The sequence below is a fragment of the Aquarana catesbeiana genome, linkage group LG11, assembly GCF_042186555.1.
Source record: "Aquarana catesbeiana isolate 2022-GZ linkage group LG11, ASM4218655v1, whole genome shotgun sequence".
NCBI lineage: Eukaryota > Metazoa > Chordata > Amphibia > Anura > Ranidae > Aquarana > Aquarana catesbeiana.
Window position 1 is genome coordinate 52,986,040 of NC_133334.1, and position 17,104 is coordinate 53,003,143.

General features: G+C 43.9%; 1 protein-coding gene and 1 pseudogene across 34 annotated transcripts in view; both read right to left on the bottom strand.

The window, feature by feature from the left end:
* MADD (MAP kinase activating death domain) overlaps positions 1-17,104 on the bottom strand; it is a 175,234-nt gene that overhangs the window by 58,169 nt on the left and 99,961 nt on the right. For 29 of the 34 annotated variants that reach the window (XM_073604391.1, XM_073604392.1, XM_073604402.1 and 26 more), the window contains 3 exons: positions 5,193-5,379; positions 4,212-4,362; positions 3,731-3,940 (listed from right to left, as the gene is read on the bottom strand). In XM_073604391.1, the coding sequence (XP_073460492.1) occupies positions 3,731-3,940; positions 4,212-4,362; positions 5,193-5,379 (548 nt within the window). The remainder of the gene's footprint in view (positions 1-3,730; positions 3,941-4,211; positions 4,363-5,192; positions 5,380-17,104) is intronic. The other 5 variants (XM_073604395.1, XM_073604389.1, XM_073604394.1 and 2 more) reach the window with 1 other exon arrangement.
* Positions 9,758-9,822, bottom strand: LOC141113068 (U4 spliceosomal RNA; annotated as a pseudogene).

Sequence of the window (17,104 nt, forward strand, 5' to 3'; positions counted from 1 at the left end):
GTCCACATAGAACATCCTCCGCACTCCCGGCTCTCACCGCTGTCAGTCTGCAATCGTGACCGTGAAGATTACCCCACAGTAAAGAGATTTGAAAGTGAGGCACGCAGCGTGGAAGGAACGATGTCGAAGGCGGTGCGGAAGATGGTCTATGTGGATAGCTTTACCCCGGATGCCTGCATACTTAGAGGTGCCTGTTTTAATCATCAACCATGTGACTTGCTAAACGTTGTGCCTTCATTAAACCATATTGCTACACTTAGAGGCGCCTCTCTTCTTTTTTATACTCAGTTGTGACACGACGCTACTTGTATATCAAGTCAAAATGTATTTAAAAATTTAGCTTGCCTTGCAAAACGCTCTTAAACTAAGTTACTCTCAAACCAAGGTTTTACTGTACTGTTTTTTGGTTTGTAACCAATGCAAGTAGGAAGGAATATATTTTGCAGAGAAAGTCTGCAGTCTCACCCAAATATCTCAGATCCCTTCGTCATGCGACTACAATATAATCTTGTATATTACATGATGCATACTAAAGCCCCGTACATAATCCGAAAATCAGATGACAGATCGTCCGTTTTTTTTTTTTTTGCATGCTAGTCGCATATCGAACATATAGAGTTTACTAAAGTACGACAGAATAAAAAAAAAATTGGAAGTGATGTCCTGTGTTGTAGTGTATTTGTATTGTATTTTTCGGAAAAACAACTGTACTGATTAAATGAAAATCGTACAATCTGGTATCGCACGAGAAAAATTTTTGTGCTTGTGCAATCGGATAATAATCAGATGAAATATCATGATTGGCTCTCAAAAACTGTGTACTAAAGATCCAATTATCGATCCAATTATCGTACAATCGCTTCAAAATCTCTATTTTTTTGAACGGTTTTTGAATTGTGCGTACGGGCCTTTATTCACATATACACAAGACAAACACTGGCATAATTTGTTACCAAGTTACCAAGTATCTACACTAGCCAACTGGATCACCAACAGTATATGCCATCTATATTGGCATAAGGACATTTAAACTGAAACTACTCTGATAAAGCGTCATTTATACAACTATATCAGAAGAGTAACTACACTGATATCTACAGGAACCTATTGTGTGCTGCACTTCAAATAAAAGGAGTAAGGTCCACCAGCTTTACTACCTTAATTCTAAATTCAAACTTCTGACACAGTCACTGCAAGAATTAAACTCTCAGTGATTTATGTCTGAAGTGCCTTTAAAGGATAAGTTGATGTTTCATAGCATGTTACAGGCATATCCAGGGTGAATAAGAGAACTACAACTACAGTCAGCCATTGTGACTGACAGCTTGTAGTTCTCAATGAACTACTAGGGCACTACTGCCTCACAGAAGATGTTCTATTGAACGAAACATACTTTAGGCAAGGCAAGGAATAGCGGTGACGTCTTAGCACTCGTGGAGAGTGTCTGACTGATGTTTTTTTTCCCCCCGATATGCCTGTGTAACTTATCTTTGCTATAAGTAGATTTGCTATTAAACTCTTGTGCTTTTAACCGGTTGTGGACCAGCCGACGCAGTTTTACTCCGGCAGGTTGGCTCCGCTGCACGAAATCACGTTAATGTATGTGATCTCGCGAGGTCCGTGGCGCGTGAGTCCAAACGCGGGTCCTGCGGACTCGATGTCCGCGGGGATATCCGCGATCGTCTCACGGAGAGGAAGAACGGGGAAATGCTGATGTAAACAAGCATTTCCCCGTTCTGCCTAGTGACAGGACACTGATCACCGCTCCCTGTAATCGGGAGCGGTGATCGGTGTCGTGTCACACATAGCCCAGCCCCACACTTAACCCCTGCAGCGCCCCCTCCTGGTTAAACCCTTCACTGCCAGTCACATTTACACAGTAATCAGTGCATTTTTAATCGCATTGATCGCTGTATAAATGTGAATGGTCTCAAAATAGCGCCAAAAGTGTCCGATGTGTCCGCCATAATGAAGAAGTCACGATACAAATCGCTGATCGCCGCCATTACTAGTAAAAAAAAAAATATTAATAAAAATGCCATAAATCTATCCCCTATTTTGTAGACGCTTATTGCAATTTTTTTTTTACCAAAAATATGTAGAAGAATAAGTATTGGCCTAAACTGAGGGGAAAAAACATTTTTATATATTTTTTGGGGATATTTATTATAGCAAAAAGTAAAAAAATATTGCTTTTTTTTCAAAATTGACGCTTTTTTTTTGTTTATAGCGCAAAAAATAAAAACCGCCGAGGCGATCAAATATCACCAAAAGAAACTATTTGTGGGATAAAAAGGACGTCAATTTTGTTTGTGTACAACGTCGCACAACTGTCACTTAAAGCGACAGAGTGCCGAATCGCAAAAAACGCTCTGGTCAGGAAGGGGGTAAATTCTTCCAGGGCTGAAGCGGTTAATTGAACGCTGCGCAATGAGTTTGTTTCCTCTTCCTTCTGGTTTACTGCATGATCAGGTCCGAGGCTCCTATGAGATCGATATATGCATCACTGGCGTCAACAGGCTGAACCGTTGAGCTGGCTTATACCTGAAGTGAGGGGTGAATACTCACTAATGCGTGTATAGGCCTTGAAAGGTCTTATTATCTGGTAAGACAATATTTTTCTCTCATCTATCCCTTGGGGAGCACGAGGTGATACGCCTGTTGTTAATTGGAAGGACACCACCCTTTTTTCACCTAAGGATTAACTGGTGTTTTGACACTTTCATGACTTTAAACATATAATTTGTTTTGGATTATGTGAAGAACTTTACCGGTTCATATCCTCTGATAATACATTGAGGAAAGACTTTATAATAGATATCACTATTCTAACAGCGCAACATTTTTTATTTTATATGATTTTATGGTGTGTACATATTTATGAGTGCTGCTGTTATATTACCTATTATCAATTACATCAGATCACTAAGCGCAATTTTCCGATAAATATTACAGAAGTACAGGTTGTCTGAGGTTCCTACAAGTATTAGTGGTTATGGTTGAAGGAAAGAAAACTGCATAATGAATGGCTTGCCTAAAAAGATGGTCCCAAGGCCATCACATCCTTAATCCAGGGTGCTGCAGCAGCAACTGTGCAAGATTCCACACGGTTAACCTGTAAAATCTACTCACTGATGCAATGCAGAAGATGCTGCAGTACCTGGAGGACTATTGATCTTTTAGAAGGAATACGGAAAACAGACAACACGTTAAGGTGTTCACCTTATCCCTATTATTACAGCCTGGTGGTTTTAAACTGTATACACCATTTCTCTTGGTATAGACCAGGGATATGCAATTAGCGGACCTCCAGCTGTTGCAAAACTATAAGTCCCATCATGCCTCTGGGTGTCATATGCTTGTGGCTGTCAGAGTCTTGCTATGCCTCATGGGACTTGTAGTTCTGCAACATCTGGAGGCCCGCTAATTGCATATACCTGGTATAGACCATGCATTTTTCAGCTTCCTGCCCACTTGTTTTTCCATCTAACAATTAAACACGGATTCAATGCCAATAGGACTCAATATGTCTTGTCTAGTTACCAGGAAGGTGAAGATTACAGTTATAGGACAGACAAAAAGGAACCTTGAAGGACAGTGTGGCCATGAGGTGAAAGAGAGGACGATAATGGGGTGCTGCAAGGAGCGAGCAGTGATGCCAGTGGTGGGAGATGCGGTGATACCCCGAGAGCTTTGCCTCATGTACCCTTTGCTTCTGGTCTATACACACCAATGGAGGCCACAAAATTCTCTTCCTTCAGACTCCGTGTATCAAACTCCCGTGCCCCCCGGACCGCGGAGCCCGATGGGCGGGGAAGGAGCTGCTGGGGGGCCACCTGGGGAGTGGGTCTAGGCTCTCCTCGCTGAATGGTGACAGAATCCCTAGACACGGGCGTCACAGTGCCATCGGCAGAAGGACTGTGCTTCCTTTTCTCAGGTTCTTAAAGAGAATGGAGAACATACAAGAAAGGAGAAGGAGATTGAGGGACAGTGAGGTAGAAATATAAAGATAAAAAGAATTGATGTAAAGGTACAGAATCAGAAGGGGAACAGCAAAGGGGGAAAAAAAGTAAACGTTATTTAGTAGATTGTACACAAGTGTTACTAGAACAGTCTAGATAAAAAGCACCTTCAATATAAAGAAAAAAAAAAAAAAACACTGCACAAGAAAACACTACCCTGCTAATCAATACAGTCACAGTAGAACATACCTTTATTGTAATAATGCGTGTGAGCAATTTCCAATAGACTGAAGACACTAGCCATGCCCCCTAGCCCTGCGTTGGCATAAGATTGTTCTAGGCTGGATACCGTACACTTCAGGATATCTAGCATGCCCTTGTATACTTTCCTGCTGATTTCCTACAAAATGACACAGAGAAAAGAATGAACTACTGAAATACCTTTCTATAGCTGGCTACACACTTCATTCTAATTCCACCACCTCTTTACATTTGCCCTCAACTATGTAGTGTTAAGTACTATCTAAGCAGTCCATTCAATATACTGTATATTAAATCGTATAGGTGCTAATGCTGCTAATTTTTGTCAACTGGTGAACTCTGGCTCTGACTCAGCAAGGGATATGTTAGACTTCTGCATTGAGACTACTGCTTCCACACAAAAGTAAGGGTCTCTCTCTACAGCATGCTGGCAGAGGACAGGATTTCCTACTAAGGATGTAGCTGCTTTCTAAGGAAAACCAACTAATAGACTCTGCACACTTTTTTTTTGATGACCTGGAATGTATTTAACTCATTTAAAGCAGAACTAAAGGCTTAATACTCACCTGTCCAACAGCCCCTTGCCAGATCCAGTAACCTCTGGTCTTTGGGCACCTTCATTGGCCATTGGGATACAATGTCACTTCTGCGCATGTACAAGAGCTAGTCACCCCAGCGCTCAGAGACAGCACTACAGTTCAAGTTCAATTTACTGCACTGAAGACAGCAAGCTAGCAGGTAGAGGCATTCATTGCAGAAGAGACGGTGCATGTCTCTCCTGCAATAAATGCCTGCTTGCTCACGGTTTCTTACAGTAGAACTTTAGCTCCACTTTAACCAGTATTTTAATTTTCCCATATTGTTCTCAAATTTCTACCAGATACATTTGTAAATAAAGGAAGGTTGACATCTACAGGTTATTAAATAAATAAATAAAAAAACGACAAGACAAAGTGATGGTGAACTCACCACTTCCTGGATTACATCATTGCGAGCATCCTCTTCTGTCTGTATGGACCTGTTCAGTTTGCTCAGGATGAAAACGCGCAGCTGCTCACTTTCCAGAAGGCGACGTACTTTTTTCATGTTCAGCCAGCCTACCCCTTGCCCCTCTAGGACACCTATTGCAACCTCCTTCAGAAACTGCTGATTCTCACTGCAAAGTCAAAAGAAAAAAAAAAACAAAAAAAAAAAAAAACAAACAGACATGGGTCAGACACGGAATACAAAAATTTAAAATAGAAGTCAAGATCTAACTATACCTAAATCTACTGCCATCCTCATTGTAAGCCTATTCCATCTACCCTGTAAAAGGAAGGATGTCTATACTTACCTATTCTAAAGTTGCTCTGGTCCGGTCACATGATTGGGTCCCAGCACCAGCTTCAGTGTAGAGAAGGGACAGCCGACAACAGATGCCCCATAGTAAGCCTATAGGTGACGTTAACACATAGGCTCTGCGGCCGTTGTCTGCGATCTCTCCTCTTCACTGAAATTGACCACTGGAGTGATCAAGTGACCGGATCGACTTTAGAAAAGGTAAGTATAGTCATCTTTCCTTTTACAGGATAGATAAAATAGGCTTAGAATGGGTGTGGGAATAGATTTAAGCTTATGTAGGTTTTGACTTGCCTTCCACTTTAAAGCCAACCATAGATACAGTGGATATAAAAAGTCTACACACCACTGATAAAATGTCAGGTTTCTCTGATTTTAAAGATAAATAATTTCAGAACTTTTTCCACCTTTAATGTGACCTATAAACTGTACAACGCAGTTGAACAACAAAGTGAAATATTTTAGGTGGAGGGAGGTAAAAAATAAAATAATATGATTGCACAAGCGTGCACACCCTTTAATTAATACTTTGTTGAAGCACCTTTTGATTTTATTACAGCACTCAGTCTTTTTGTCTATCAGCATGGCACATCTTGACTTGGCAATATTTGCCCACTCTTCTTTGCAAAAACACTCCATATCTGTCAGATTGCGAGGGCATCTCCTGTGCACAGCCCTCTTCGGATCACCCTACAGATTTTCAATTGGATTCAGGACTGGGCACTGGTTGGGCCATTCCAAAACTTCAATCTTCTTCTGGTGAAGCCATTCCTTTGTCGATTTGGATGTATACTTTGGGTCGTTGTCATGCTGAGAGATGAAGTTCCTTTTCATGTTCAGCTTTCTAGCAGAAGCCTGAAGGTTTTGTGCCAATATTGACTGGTATTTGGAACTGTTCATAATTCCCTCTACCTTGACTAAGGCCCCTGTTCCAGCTGAAGAAAAACAGCCCCAAATCATGACACTGCCACCACCATGCTTCACTGTGGGTATGGGGTTCTTTTGGTCATGTGCAGTGTTGTTTTTGCGCAAAACATATCTTTTGGAATTATGGCCAAAAAAAATCAACCTTGGTTTCATCAGACCATAACACAACACATTTTCCCACATGCTTTTCGGAGACTTCAGATGTGTTTTTGCAAAATTTAGCTGGATCTTTAGCTTGGATCTTTTTCTTCGTAAGAAAAGGCTTCCGTCTTGCCACTCTACCCCATAGACAAGATTGTTGTCACATGTATCATACGGCCAGTACTTGACAGATATTCCTGCAGCTCCTTTAATGTTCCTGTAGGCCTCTTGGCTGCCTCCCTGACCAGTTTCCTTCTCGTTTTTTCATCAATTTTGGAGGGACATCCAGTTCTTGGTAAAGTCACTGTTGTGCCATATTTTCTTCACTTGACGATGACTGTCTTCACTGTGTTCCATGGTATATCTAATGCCTTGGAAATTCTTTTGTACCCTTCTCCTGACTGATACCTTTTAACAATGAGATCCCTCTAATGCTTTGGAAGCTCTCTGCGGACAATGGCTTTTGCTGTAGGATACGACTAAGAAAATGTCAGGAAAGACCTACTAGAACAGCTGAACTTTATTTGGGGTTAATCGGAGGCACTTTAAATGATGGCAGGTGTGTACTGACTCCTATTTAATATGAGTTTGGATGTGATTGCTTAATTCTGAACACAGCTACAGCCCAAGTTATAAGAGGGTGTGCACACTTATGCAACCACATTATTTTAGTTTTTTATTTTTACTCCCCCCCCAAAAAAAAAGATTTCAGTTTGTTTTCCAACTGAGTTGTACAGTTTATAGGTCACATTAAAGGTGAAAAAAGTTCTGAAATGATTTAAGTTCGTAATTTTTTTACATCACAGAAACCTGACATTTTATATCCACTGTAGATCGAATCTCTGCTAGTTCAGTAGGCACCGGCTGAGATTAGATCTATCTATGAGCAGGTGGACTGCTGATGGTTCGACTTGGGTACAACCAGCCTGCCAAGATTTTTTACATGTGATCACTGCTGGCGGCAGTGTACACATCTGAGACAATTTTAAAGTGGTATTTATGAATATATGGCAGGTCTCCCCCCAAGATGCCATCCTGTTTATAGTTTTGCTAGGGGTGGACAACCCTCCTTGGAAGAAGTAACACATCTCTCTCTCTTGAACAACATATTTCTATTTTGATTGTACTGACTCAGAGTTTAAATAAAGGGTGGCAGAAGAAAGCCGCTGGCGAGAATCAGTGGATTCTTATTGTCAGATTTAAATGCTGCAGTCGCACAGTCTGTGGAAACAGCAGTCGGGGTCAGCGGCGGCTGTCAGATTTGCATTCCATACAAAATCACTGGCCGGCACCCCTGCTGCTCGCATGTAATTCCTCTTCTGTAAGCACAGCCTCTGACCAACCCTGGACACAGACCGTGTTCATCCAGGGACAGCAATTCTGCAGAGTTTCGGTCCATAGCTAATCGGCTTGTTCGTACATGGCCACAGCAAAGTGCAGCTGCATCAAGGGGTGTCTTTTAGCCACCTCTGAATGCAGCAAACTATCCACCCATGAGAATGTAGCTTTAGCATCTTATATACATAAAAATTCCTACTTCATGTTGGGTCTCCAAAACAGAAAATCTGGGGCAATCTCCAATAAAAAAAAAAAAAAGTAAGGTTTTAACTGTTCCCTAATCAATCCATAGATATACTGTAATCATCAGTAACATAAAGCAGAACTTTCAAAAAAAGGTAGATACAAAGATGAAAAAAAGGGCTGTAGTACCTGCCAAACGATTTGTAGTTTTCTTCATACAATTGTTATATTTACACATCCCTACCACAAAGCACAGGCAGATGGTTGACACCACTATGGTTTTAGACTGTATAGGGAATTACAATGGTGTCATCGATCCACCCCCAGCCTGCTGATTTTAAAGTGTGGTGCCACTCAAATTTTTAACGTAACCTTACCCCCTTCAGTTAATTGCATAGATGTTTAAATGCCGCACGAAAATTTTTATCGCTGTAATTACCTTTATACTCTATCGAAAAGCCAGTGGCGTGCAAAACACACCTCAAAAACTTCCACCCGGTGCCAAAAAAAACTGCCCACACATAGAGAGTGAAACACAAAAACGTGCAACGGATGTACAGAGTCCTCCACTAGGGAAGGACCTTACCCTGATCCCCCGGGGCATTAGGCTCCAGACAGGGACTGAGGTACTCAGACAAAGGGTCCATCTGGCCGAAACCAGGCGGACCCCCACAACTGGAAGGTCTGCCGAAGCAGACCGACCCAAGTACAGTGGGGCTCCCCCGAAGGGAGACCCCTCAAAGGAGAGGGCGAACCAAGCCAAAAGGCCTATGTCCACCCCCTCCTAAGACTTTCAGAGTAGGCCCGAGGACCCACACCCTACTCACCACACAGTGACAAAACGTGTATACAAAGACAACCAAAAAAAAGACAAAAAGGTGACAAACAGGGGTAAAAGAAAGAGTGGGGAAGATAGTGAGATGGGAGAGTGAAAGTGGCCATTGTGCTATACAATGGCCGGCCCTCCGCCAGGCATAAAAATTTCCCCTGGTCCTGGCCAAAAGGCCCGGCCCAAGAGGCAGGTGCGAAAAACGTGTGTTGTGGTGAAAGTGACCATGGTGCCATAAAATCAAGTGCTTTCACACCGTGACTATACGGCACCCCTGAACTGCCACTTCAGGGGCACATTCACCACTGGCTGTTCGAAGTAGCCCTGACCCCCCCAGCCCAGACCACAGCAGACCCCACCACAGGCAGGAAGGATATGGAAATCAGGAAGCCGGAAAAGAGCCCTTTACCATCAGGCTCTACCGTCGCTCCCATCACTCCATCCTAATTACATTCGGGAAGTACTAACCACTCCCCCCCTTACAAGAGGGGAGTAAGTGTTCTCTCCCGAATAACTGTCTGGAGCTAGATCTGCCCCAATCCAGGCCAGAAGGCCAGGGTCCCGACCCTCCGGTTCAGACCCTGTGGTTCTCCATCCCCATCAGAAGGCTTCCCTTTCGGCTACGAACCGCTCCAGGTCACCTTCACTCCAGCAGGCTTTGCATAGCAACCGCAATCCCGTCTCTATTTCGCCATAGATCAGGGACGGAAGCAAGCGCCACCTCCTGGAAACTGATAAGAACAGATACTACACTTGATCTTAGTCAAAAGGCCGAGAAGCAATTAGCAATAATCACGCCTCAGTTGAACCTCATTGGCTATGATACTGCCACTGCGCAAAGCTGTAATTACCTTTATATTGTACTTTATTGTGGCACTTTCTGTCTCTCCTCCCATGGGAGTAGGCGTGTTTATTGCCTTTCCCCGGCGCCGCACTGTCTCCTGGGAGCTTAGAGTCAGGCTTCCCAAGATTCAGTGCGGGAACAATGATCATGCGTGTGAACAAGCTGTGAATGAACAGTATTCACTGCATCCAGGAAATCAATGCTTGTGGGCTTCACATGCCCACAAGCAAGATGGAAACAGCCAGCATCACATTTTTTAAGTTATTCTTCAGTACGAAAACAGACAGAGGCGGAAATATTACACCCAAACTGTGAGTATTATTTTGGGATTAGCAAAGTGTCTCAATGACCTAAAAAAAAAAAAAAAAAGATTGGTCACTGGACTCCTGCTTTAAAGTGAAAAAGCAGCAGCATACAGATGAGGTCATCCCTCTGTTTATGCCATCTCCTTCTATCAGCATGTCAAGAACTAAGGACTTATGCCGTGTACGGACTTCCGACAGACTTTCGAACAAACGCACTTGCCTACACACGATCACACCAAAGTCCAGCGGATTCGCACGTGATGACGTACGACCGGACTAAAATAAGGAAGTTCATAGCCAGTAGCCAATAGCTGCCCTAGCGTTGGTTTTCGTCTGTCGGACTAGCATACAGACAAACAGATTTTTTGACCAGTCTCGTATCCGTCGGAAAGATTTGAAACATGTTTCAAATCTAAAGTCTGTCTGATTTGCGACCGAAAAGGTCCGTCGAAAGTCTGATGAAGCTCACACATGGTCGGATTGTCTGACGGATTCGTTCTGGCGAACGAGTTCGGTCGAAAAGTCCGCCTGTGTGTACACGGCATAAGACATTAATGTGGGCGATATGTAGACATTCGCCAGCACACCAAGGATCATCAATTTTGTCCAAACGTCTTTGTATTCAAGAAAGACCACATCACAAAAATGGTGTGTAGTGCAACGTTTCGGAGCCACTGTTATGCCGTGTACACACAGTCGGTTCTCAAATTCCTAGTGTGTGTACACAAGTCCGATGCACAAAATTCCACGCATGCTCGGAATCAAGTACGAGTGGCACGGGGGCGTGGCTTGAGGCTCATGAGAACGGCAGCTTAGATGCACAGCTCTGGCTCTAAATATGCATCCTGCAGGCATCCTGGGTCCAATCTCCTCATAAGTGGCACCGAACTCCTCATAAAGACGGCGGGCACCCGTTCCAGGCATGATGGTAAATAAATACGAGCCACCCGCATCTCAATCCATGGGAGGAGCAACTGGCCCGGTTCCAAAGGCAAGATGGCGCCGATCCCCTAGCCAAGCATGAGGCCAAGCTGCAGCCAGCTCCATCCTCCTCACATATCTCTGCGCAAGGGGTGAGTGACTCTATTCCTGCAGTCTTTAGCACCCAGGCTACACACCTGGCAGCTCTAGACTCCCCTGCAAGTTCAGCGGACCCCACCTACCCCAGCCCCTCCATAGATGAACCCACACTGGCAGAAATCATGCTGGCCATAAAAGACTGCAAGGCCTCTCTCACTGTACAAATGGAGAGCATCCATATTGATTCCTCCTTGCTGAAGCAAGACGTGCAGAACCTGAGGGATAGGACAGGGGATGTGGAGGCACGTGTCAGCTCTCTGGAAGATACTGTACATCCTTTGAATGCGACTGTACGCAGGGCCACAGACGAGCTAGTGACCCTTAGAGCTAAAATCATTCCCGAAGGAACAATCTCAGATTTGTGGGGTTCCCCGAAAGATTTCTCCATAAAGGGCTGCATGACATTTTTGGGTCAGAGGAGCTCTCACATGCATTTGAAATTGAGCATGCGCATCGCACCCCCTGCGCCCTCCACAACCAGGGCCCCCCCGAGATCTCTGATTGTGAAAATCCTCAACTTCCATGACAAAGTCGCCATACTGCGACTCGCGAGAGAAAAAGGTCCACTTAAGTTTAATGGCAACTCCATCTCCATATACCCTGATTTTTCAGCAGAAGTGCAATGCCAACGCATGTCCTATGCGGCAGTAAAAGACCGACTCCGTTATGAAGGCCTCCCCTATGCAATGCCATTTCCTGCTAAATTGCGCATCATCCATGAAGGCAAAGTTCACTTTTGCTCCTGCCCCAAAGAAGCTATGGCCTGGCTAGATACTCACTTTGGAAAGCTACCCAGGCAACGCCGCAATTGATGTCATCAGCCTTGGGCTTCGTGGGTGGGGGTTTTATGCTTATGCGTTTATCCTGTTTGATGACTGCTAGCACGGCTATCAGAGAACCCCATCCTGTGTTCACTCTCATCTGCCATGAAGACAACATTCCTCAAGATCAGGTATCTGCATTATCCCTTTTATTTGAACTTCCTTGCACCCTAATCGGGTCTGATGATCATTTCAAACAGCAATATATCCCCTGATCTACTTACAAATTGCACCTGTTGTGCCTAACGCACCATTACTGTTATTGTATGTACCTTATGTTACAGAACTATCCTATATTCTGCAAGATGACACCTGCACCTTACTGGAGAGCCTCCATGGAACTGCAACCTCCCCCATACCAGTAGGTGGCGAGGCCACAGGTCTTCCTAATCTCTCTCATGACTGTTGCTGAGACGGATTTCTTTTTTGTTCCGGGAACCAATGCTCACTGTGTTTGGGTTAGTAGAGCGGGGAGGGGGGTGGGAAGGGGGGGGTGTTCGACACACCAGTCTTCTCTCAAGTTAGGGATGATAAGATAAGAATGACTGGTCTCAGGTTTTTTGTTGTTTTACATGCTCCTATGGACACCCTTTTTCTACTGCTGTTGCATGTCTACTATGGGCGATACTATATATGCTATGTCATATGTGGTATGTTGTAATGTGTGATTACTCTCCTAATGGTATTATATTAGATAAGACTATATATGGCTGATGTGCTAAAATTAATTTCCTGGAAAGTCAGGGGTCTGAACTCACCCCACAAGCGGTCCCTGGTGTTCTCCTATTTTAAAAAACACAAGCCTCATAACATCTGTCTACAGGAGACCCACCTTACTGATAGTACGTTACGGACTCTTAAACGTCCCTGGCTGGCTACCCAATATCACTCCACCTACACCAACTACTCCCGGGGGGTTTCAATTTTGCTAGCGAAGTCCCTCCCAGCAGAAATTATACTAGCAAAAACGGACCCTGCAGGACGTTTTATTATAATTACCCTTCGTACAGTCTCCATAGTTTTTACATTGGTGAACGTATACTTTCCTCCTCCATTCTCCCAATAAATTCTCTCCCACATATCTCTAATACTATTGTCCAGATCTCCTGGTCCCCTATTGTTTATAGGCGACTTTAACGCTGTACTTGATAATACTGTGGACCGCTTGCGGGGAGGGGGCAGATACTACCTCTCATTTGTTGACTGGACCCAGGTATATGACCTCACTGAACTATGGTGATGGAAGCATCCAGATGACAATCATTTTCCTGTCACTCTGACTCCTTCCATACCATGTCTATTTGCCCCGAGGGATTTCTGCTCACGCTCCTATGTCTGTGAACCTCCTCCTCCTGCCAAGAGCAGGCCCTCGGGTCTGGAGACTGAACTCTCACTGGCTGCAGGATGAGATAGTACAGAGTGAATGCCAGAAGGGCATCACTGACTACTGGCGGGTGAACCAGGGTTCCACTGGACATACCACGGCCTGGGAAGCCTCCAAGGCAGTGTTAAGGGGAACCTTCATGTCTATCACTGGTATCCTACGCAAAAATGCCCAACAACATACTGAGGAATCAGAAATTGCATTACTAGTGGCAGAGGCGACCTACGCCCCAAACCCCAGTACAGCTACATTAACTCAATGGCTGCAATGTCGCGGGGAATACGAACTTCGTTTGCTAGATCTCACTGAAAAACGCATGCTCTATGTCACTCAGAAGACGTTTGAACATGGTAACAAAGCGGGTCGCCTACTCGCATATTTCACCAGACCTGACCACCCCCGTCTCAATCCCCAGGATTTTGGTCTCTAAGGACCACATGTGATGTACCTCAAGATATAACAAACGCCTTTTACCGCGATCTATATACCTCTAGAGCTCAATACTCAGAGACACAATTTGATGACTATTTAACCCAAATATCACTCCCCCAACTGACAGACCAAGACCGCAAGGAGCTAGATGAATCCCTCTCCGTGAAAGAACTCTCCCTTGCAATTTCACAACTGTCAACTCGTAAGACATCAGGCTTAGATGGTTTTCCAGCTGAATGGTATACGCACTTTCAACACCTCCTTAGCCCTATCCTACTTAATACATATAATGAGGCCTTGAAAGAAGGAGTACTCCCTCCCTCAATGAGAGAGGCTTTAATTGTTTTAATACTTAAACCCCGAAAAGAAATGCGACTCCTATCGGCCGATATATTTCATCAACGTAGATGTCAAAATTCTGGCTAAAGTGCTGGCCAACCGTCTGAACAAGGTGGTTGCGCAGTTGGTAGGGAGTGACCAAGGGGGCTTTATACCTGGTCGTTCGACCAGAATTAACATTCGCAGATTATTTCATAACCGGATCTATCCACATGACTGTACACCCACTCGGGTTATTACATCCCTTGACAGTGTAGAATGGCCATATCTGTTTCAAGTCCTGCGGCTATATGGATTCGGCCCCTGACTGATAGCCTGGATACGGCTCCTGTATACTGTATTTTGCCACTGGCTCATATACGAATTAACTTACAAGTTACTGAGACTTTCCCTATTACTAGAGGCACCAGGTAGGGCTGCCCTTTGTCACCCCTCCTGTTCGCCTTGGCCATGGAACCCCTTGCGATTCGGATCCGTAGCTCCCCACTAATTAGAGGTCTTCCCATAAATGAGAAGAACGGATATCTCTTTATGCAGACGATACACTAGTCTACCTAGCCGACCCCCATGACTCCCTTACCAATCTGTTAGCTGTCATCAATACATTTGGCGACTTCTCCGGATTCCGAGTGAATTGGGACAAGTCAATCCTCTTTCCCCTAGATCAAGCTCTTATCTCGAAGATCAAACCGGACTCTAGACTGCAAATAGCCACCTCATTCAGGTACTTGGGCGTTATAATTCAACTGCCATTATCCCTCTATATAACCAATAATTTAAGACCCTTACTACTCCAATTGCAGACTCAGACCAGACAGTGGAAGGACTTACCCATAGACCTTATGGGGCGAGCCAATGTCCTTAAAATGATATATCTACCTAAATTGCTGTATATGCCATGGCTTACGCCCCTTGCAAAATCCCTAAATCTATTTTTAAGAACATAGACTATCTGTACTATCTTCCTTTGGAATGGATGACCCCTTAGAGTCACACTAGAGACACTTCGCCTCCTGTCCCACCTGGCAAGGTTAGCTTTTCCTGATTTTTACCTATACTACCAGGCATCTCAATTAGTTAATATCCATGACTGGCTACACCCTGACGCGAATAACGCATGTACAACTACTGAAGGAGCCATAGTTTCCATGTTTGAAACACTACATAACATAATATAATCGCAGATGCACACCACCAGGACCTGGAATGTCTATCATACGTACCTCTCTCTCTGTGTTAAAAACAGTGATAGTCAAACGTACCTCTGACTCTTGGCTGGCCTCTCCCAACAGCCCACTCTGGTATAACCCTACGCTTAAGGAACTAAACTCCCTACCTGACGCTAAGAGATGGACATCCAGGGAGATTAATTATTTATGCCATATATACACTACCCAGGGCTTCAAATCCTTACCCCAGATGAGATTGGACTTCAATCTGCCACATACCTATCTATTCTATTACTACCAACTCAGACATGCTGTACGAGCTCAGTTTGGCTCCCCAGCTAGTCCCCTTGGGACCCCCGACCTGGAAAAACTCCTAAGAGCTCCGGACAGACAAAACTTATATCTATCTATTACTCAGCCCTAGTGACAAACTCTAATCCCAGATTCAGGGCAGCACAACAGAAATGGGACTCCTTAGACATCCCTATCACAGAAGAAGACTGGGCTGAATTCTTTGACACCTTCAAGACTCGGTTATCTCTTCCAGAGATAGGATAATTCAACTTAAGGTCTTTCACCAATCACACCTTACTCCGGTTAAAATAAAAAAAAAAAATAGGCATATCCCCCTCAGCCGAATGCTTTCAAAAATGTGCACACATAGCTGAAAAAAACAAGAGAAAAAAAAAGAAAAAACATACAAAAACCAAACAATGTTTAATGATGTATTAAAAGAGAAGCATGGGTTTGTCTTTTTTTTAGATTTATACTTATCTAGGTGAATGCAGCATTGGTCCCCCGGCACCTCTACGCTGAGAACAGAGCAAAAGAACACCGCCAATCGCTCGGTTCTGACATCTCCCTGAGCAGAGAGCTGCTGACTGTCAGCAGCTCTCTGCTCTGCCCCCTCCTCGCTCACTGGGGTGCTGGGCTGTGCAGAGGGCGGAGCAGCCGGGTGTCAGTCCAGGCATCTGGCGGATCCTGACTTCCATTGTCCTGATGGCACGGTGCCTAGACCGTCACAAAAGTGCAAAATGAACTGAATTCAGGCAATCCATAGAAGTACAGCCAAACGAGCTTTGGCTATACTTCTCCTTTAATGAATATATTAGCTTGGAATTCAGCTTTAATTTGTACTGCCAATTTTAGTGCAAACCTTCTGTAACCAAAATAAATCTTTGACTTTATAAAGAAAACTGAATACCTGAACATGTTTATTTCAATGGTGGGGAGAAGTAAGCAAGAAAGAGGACACTATCACTGCCAGAGTGGAACAAAAGCTATTGGACGCTGCTTTTTCATCCTTTGTTGCTCATTTTACCCAAACAGCAGATGGCACCCACACATACAGTGACAACGTCACCCAATTCATCTGAAAACGTTAATAGCCTATCAAGAGACACATCTCATCACTTTATAAAATTGTCCACTTTTAAAAAATAATTCCATTAGCAAAAAGTATAGTTTCTCTCTTGTCGCTTAAATTAAAATATCTATCTTATTACAGTAAGATGACCAGTGTACACTTGTCAGCCACTGTCAAAACTCTTTTGCATATTTGCTACCCCCACTGTTATCACTTATATACTGTTTCTCTTTACATCCCTTTCTATATAAAAGATTTTAAAGTGGGACTTCAGTCATTTTTTCATCTATTAAATCTTCTGGTCCAGTGGTTTTAACTTGGGATAGTAAAACATTTTTTTTCTGCCAGTATATACCTTATACAGCCCACTTCCTCCTTCTTGTCT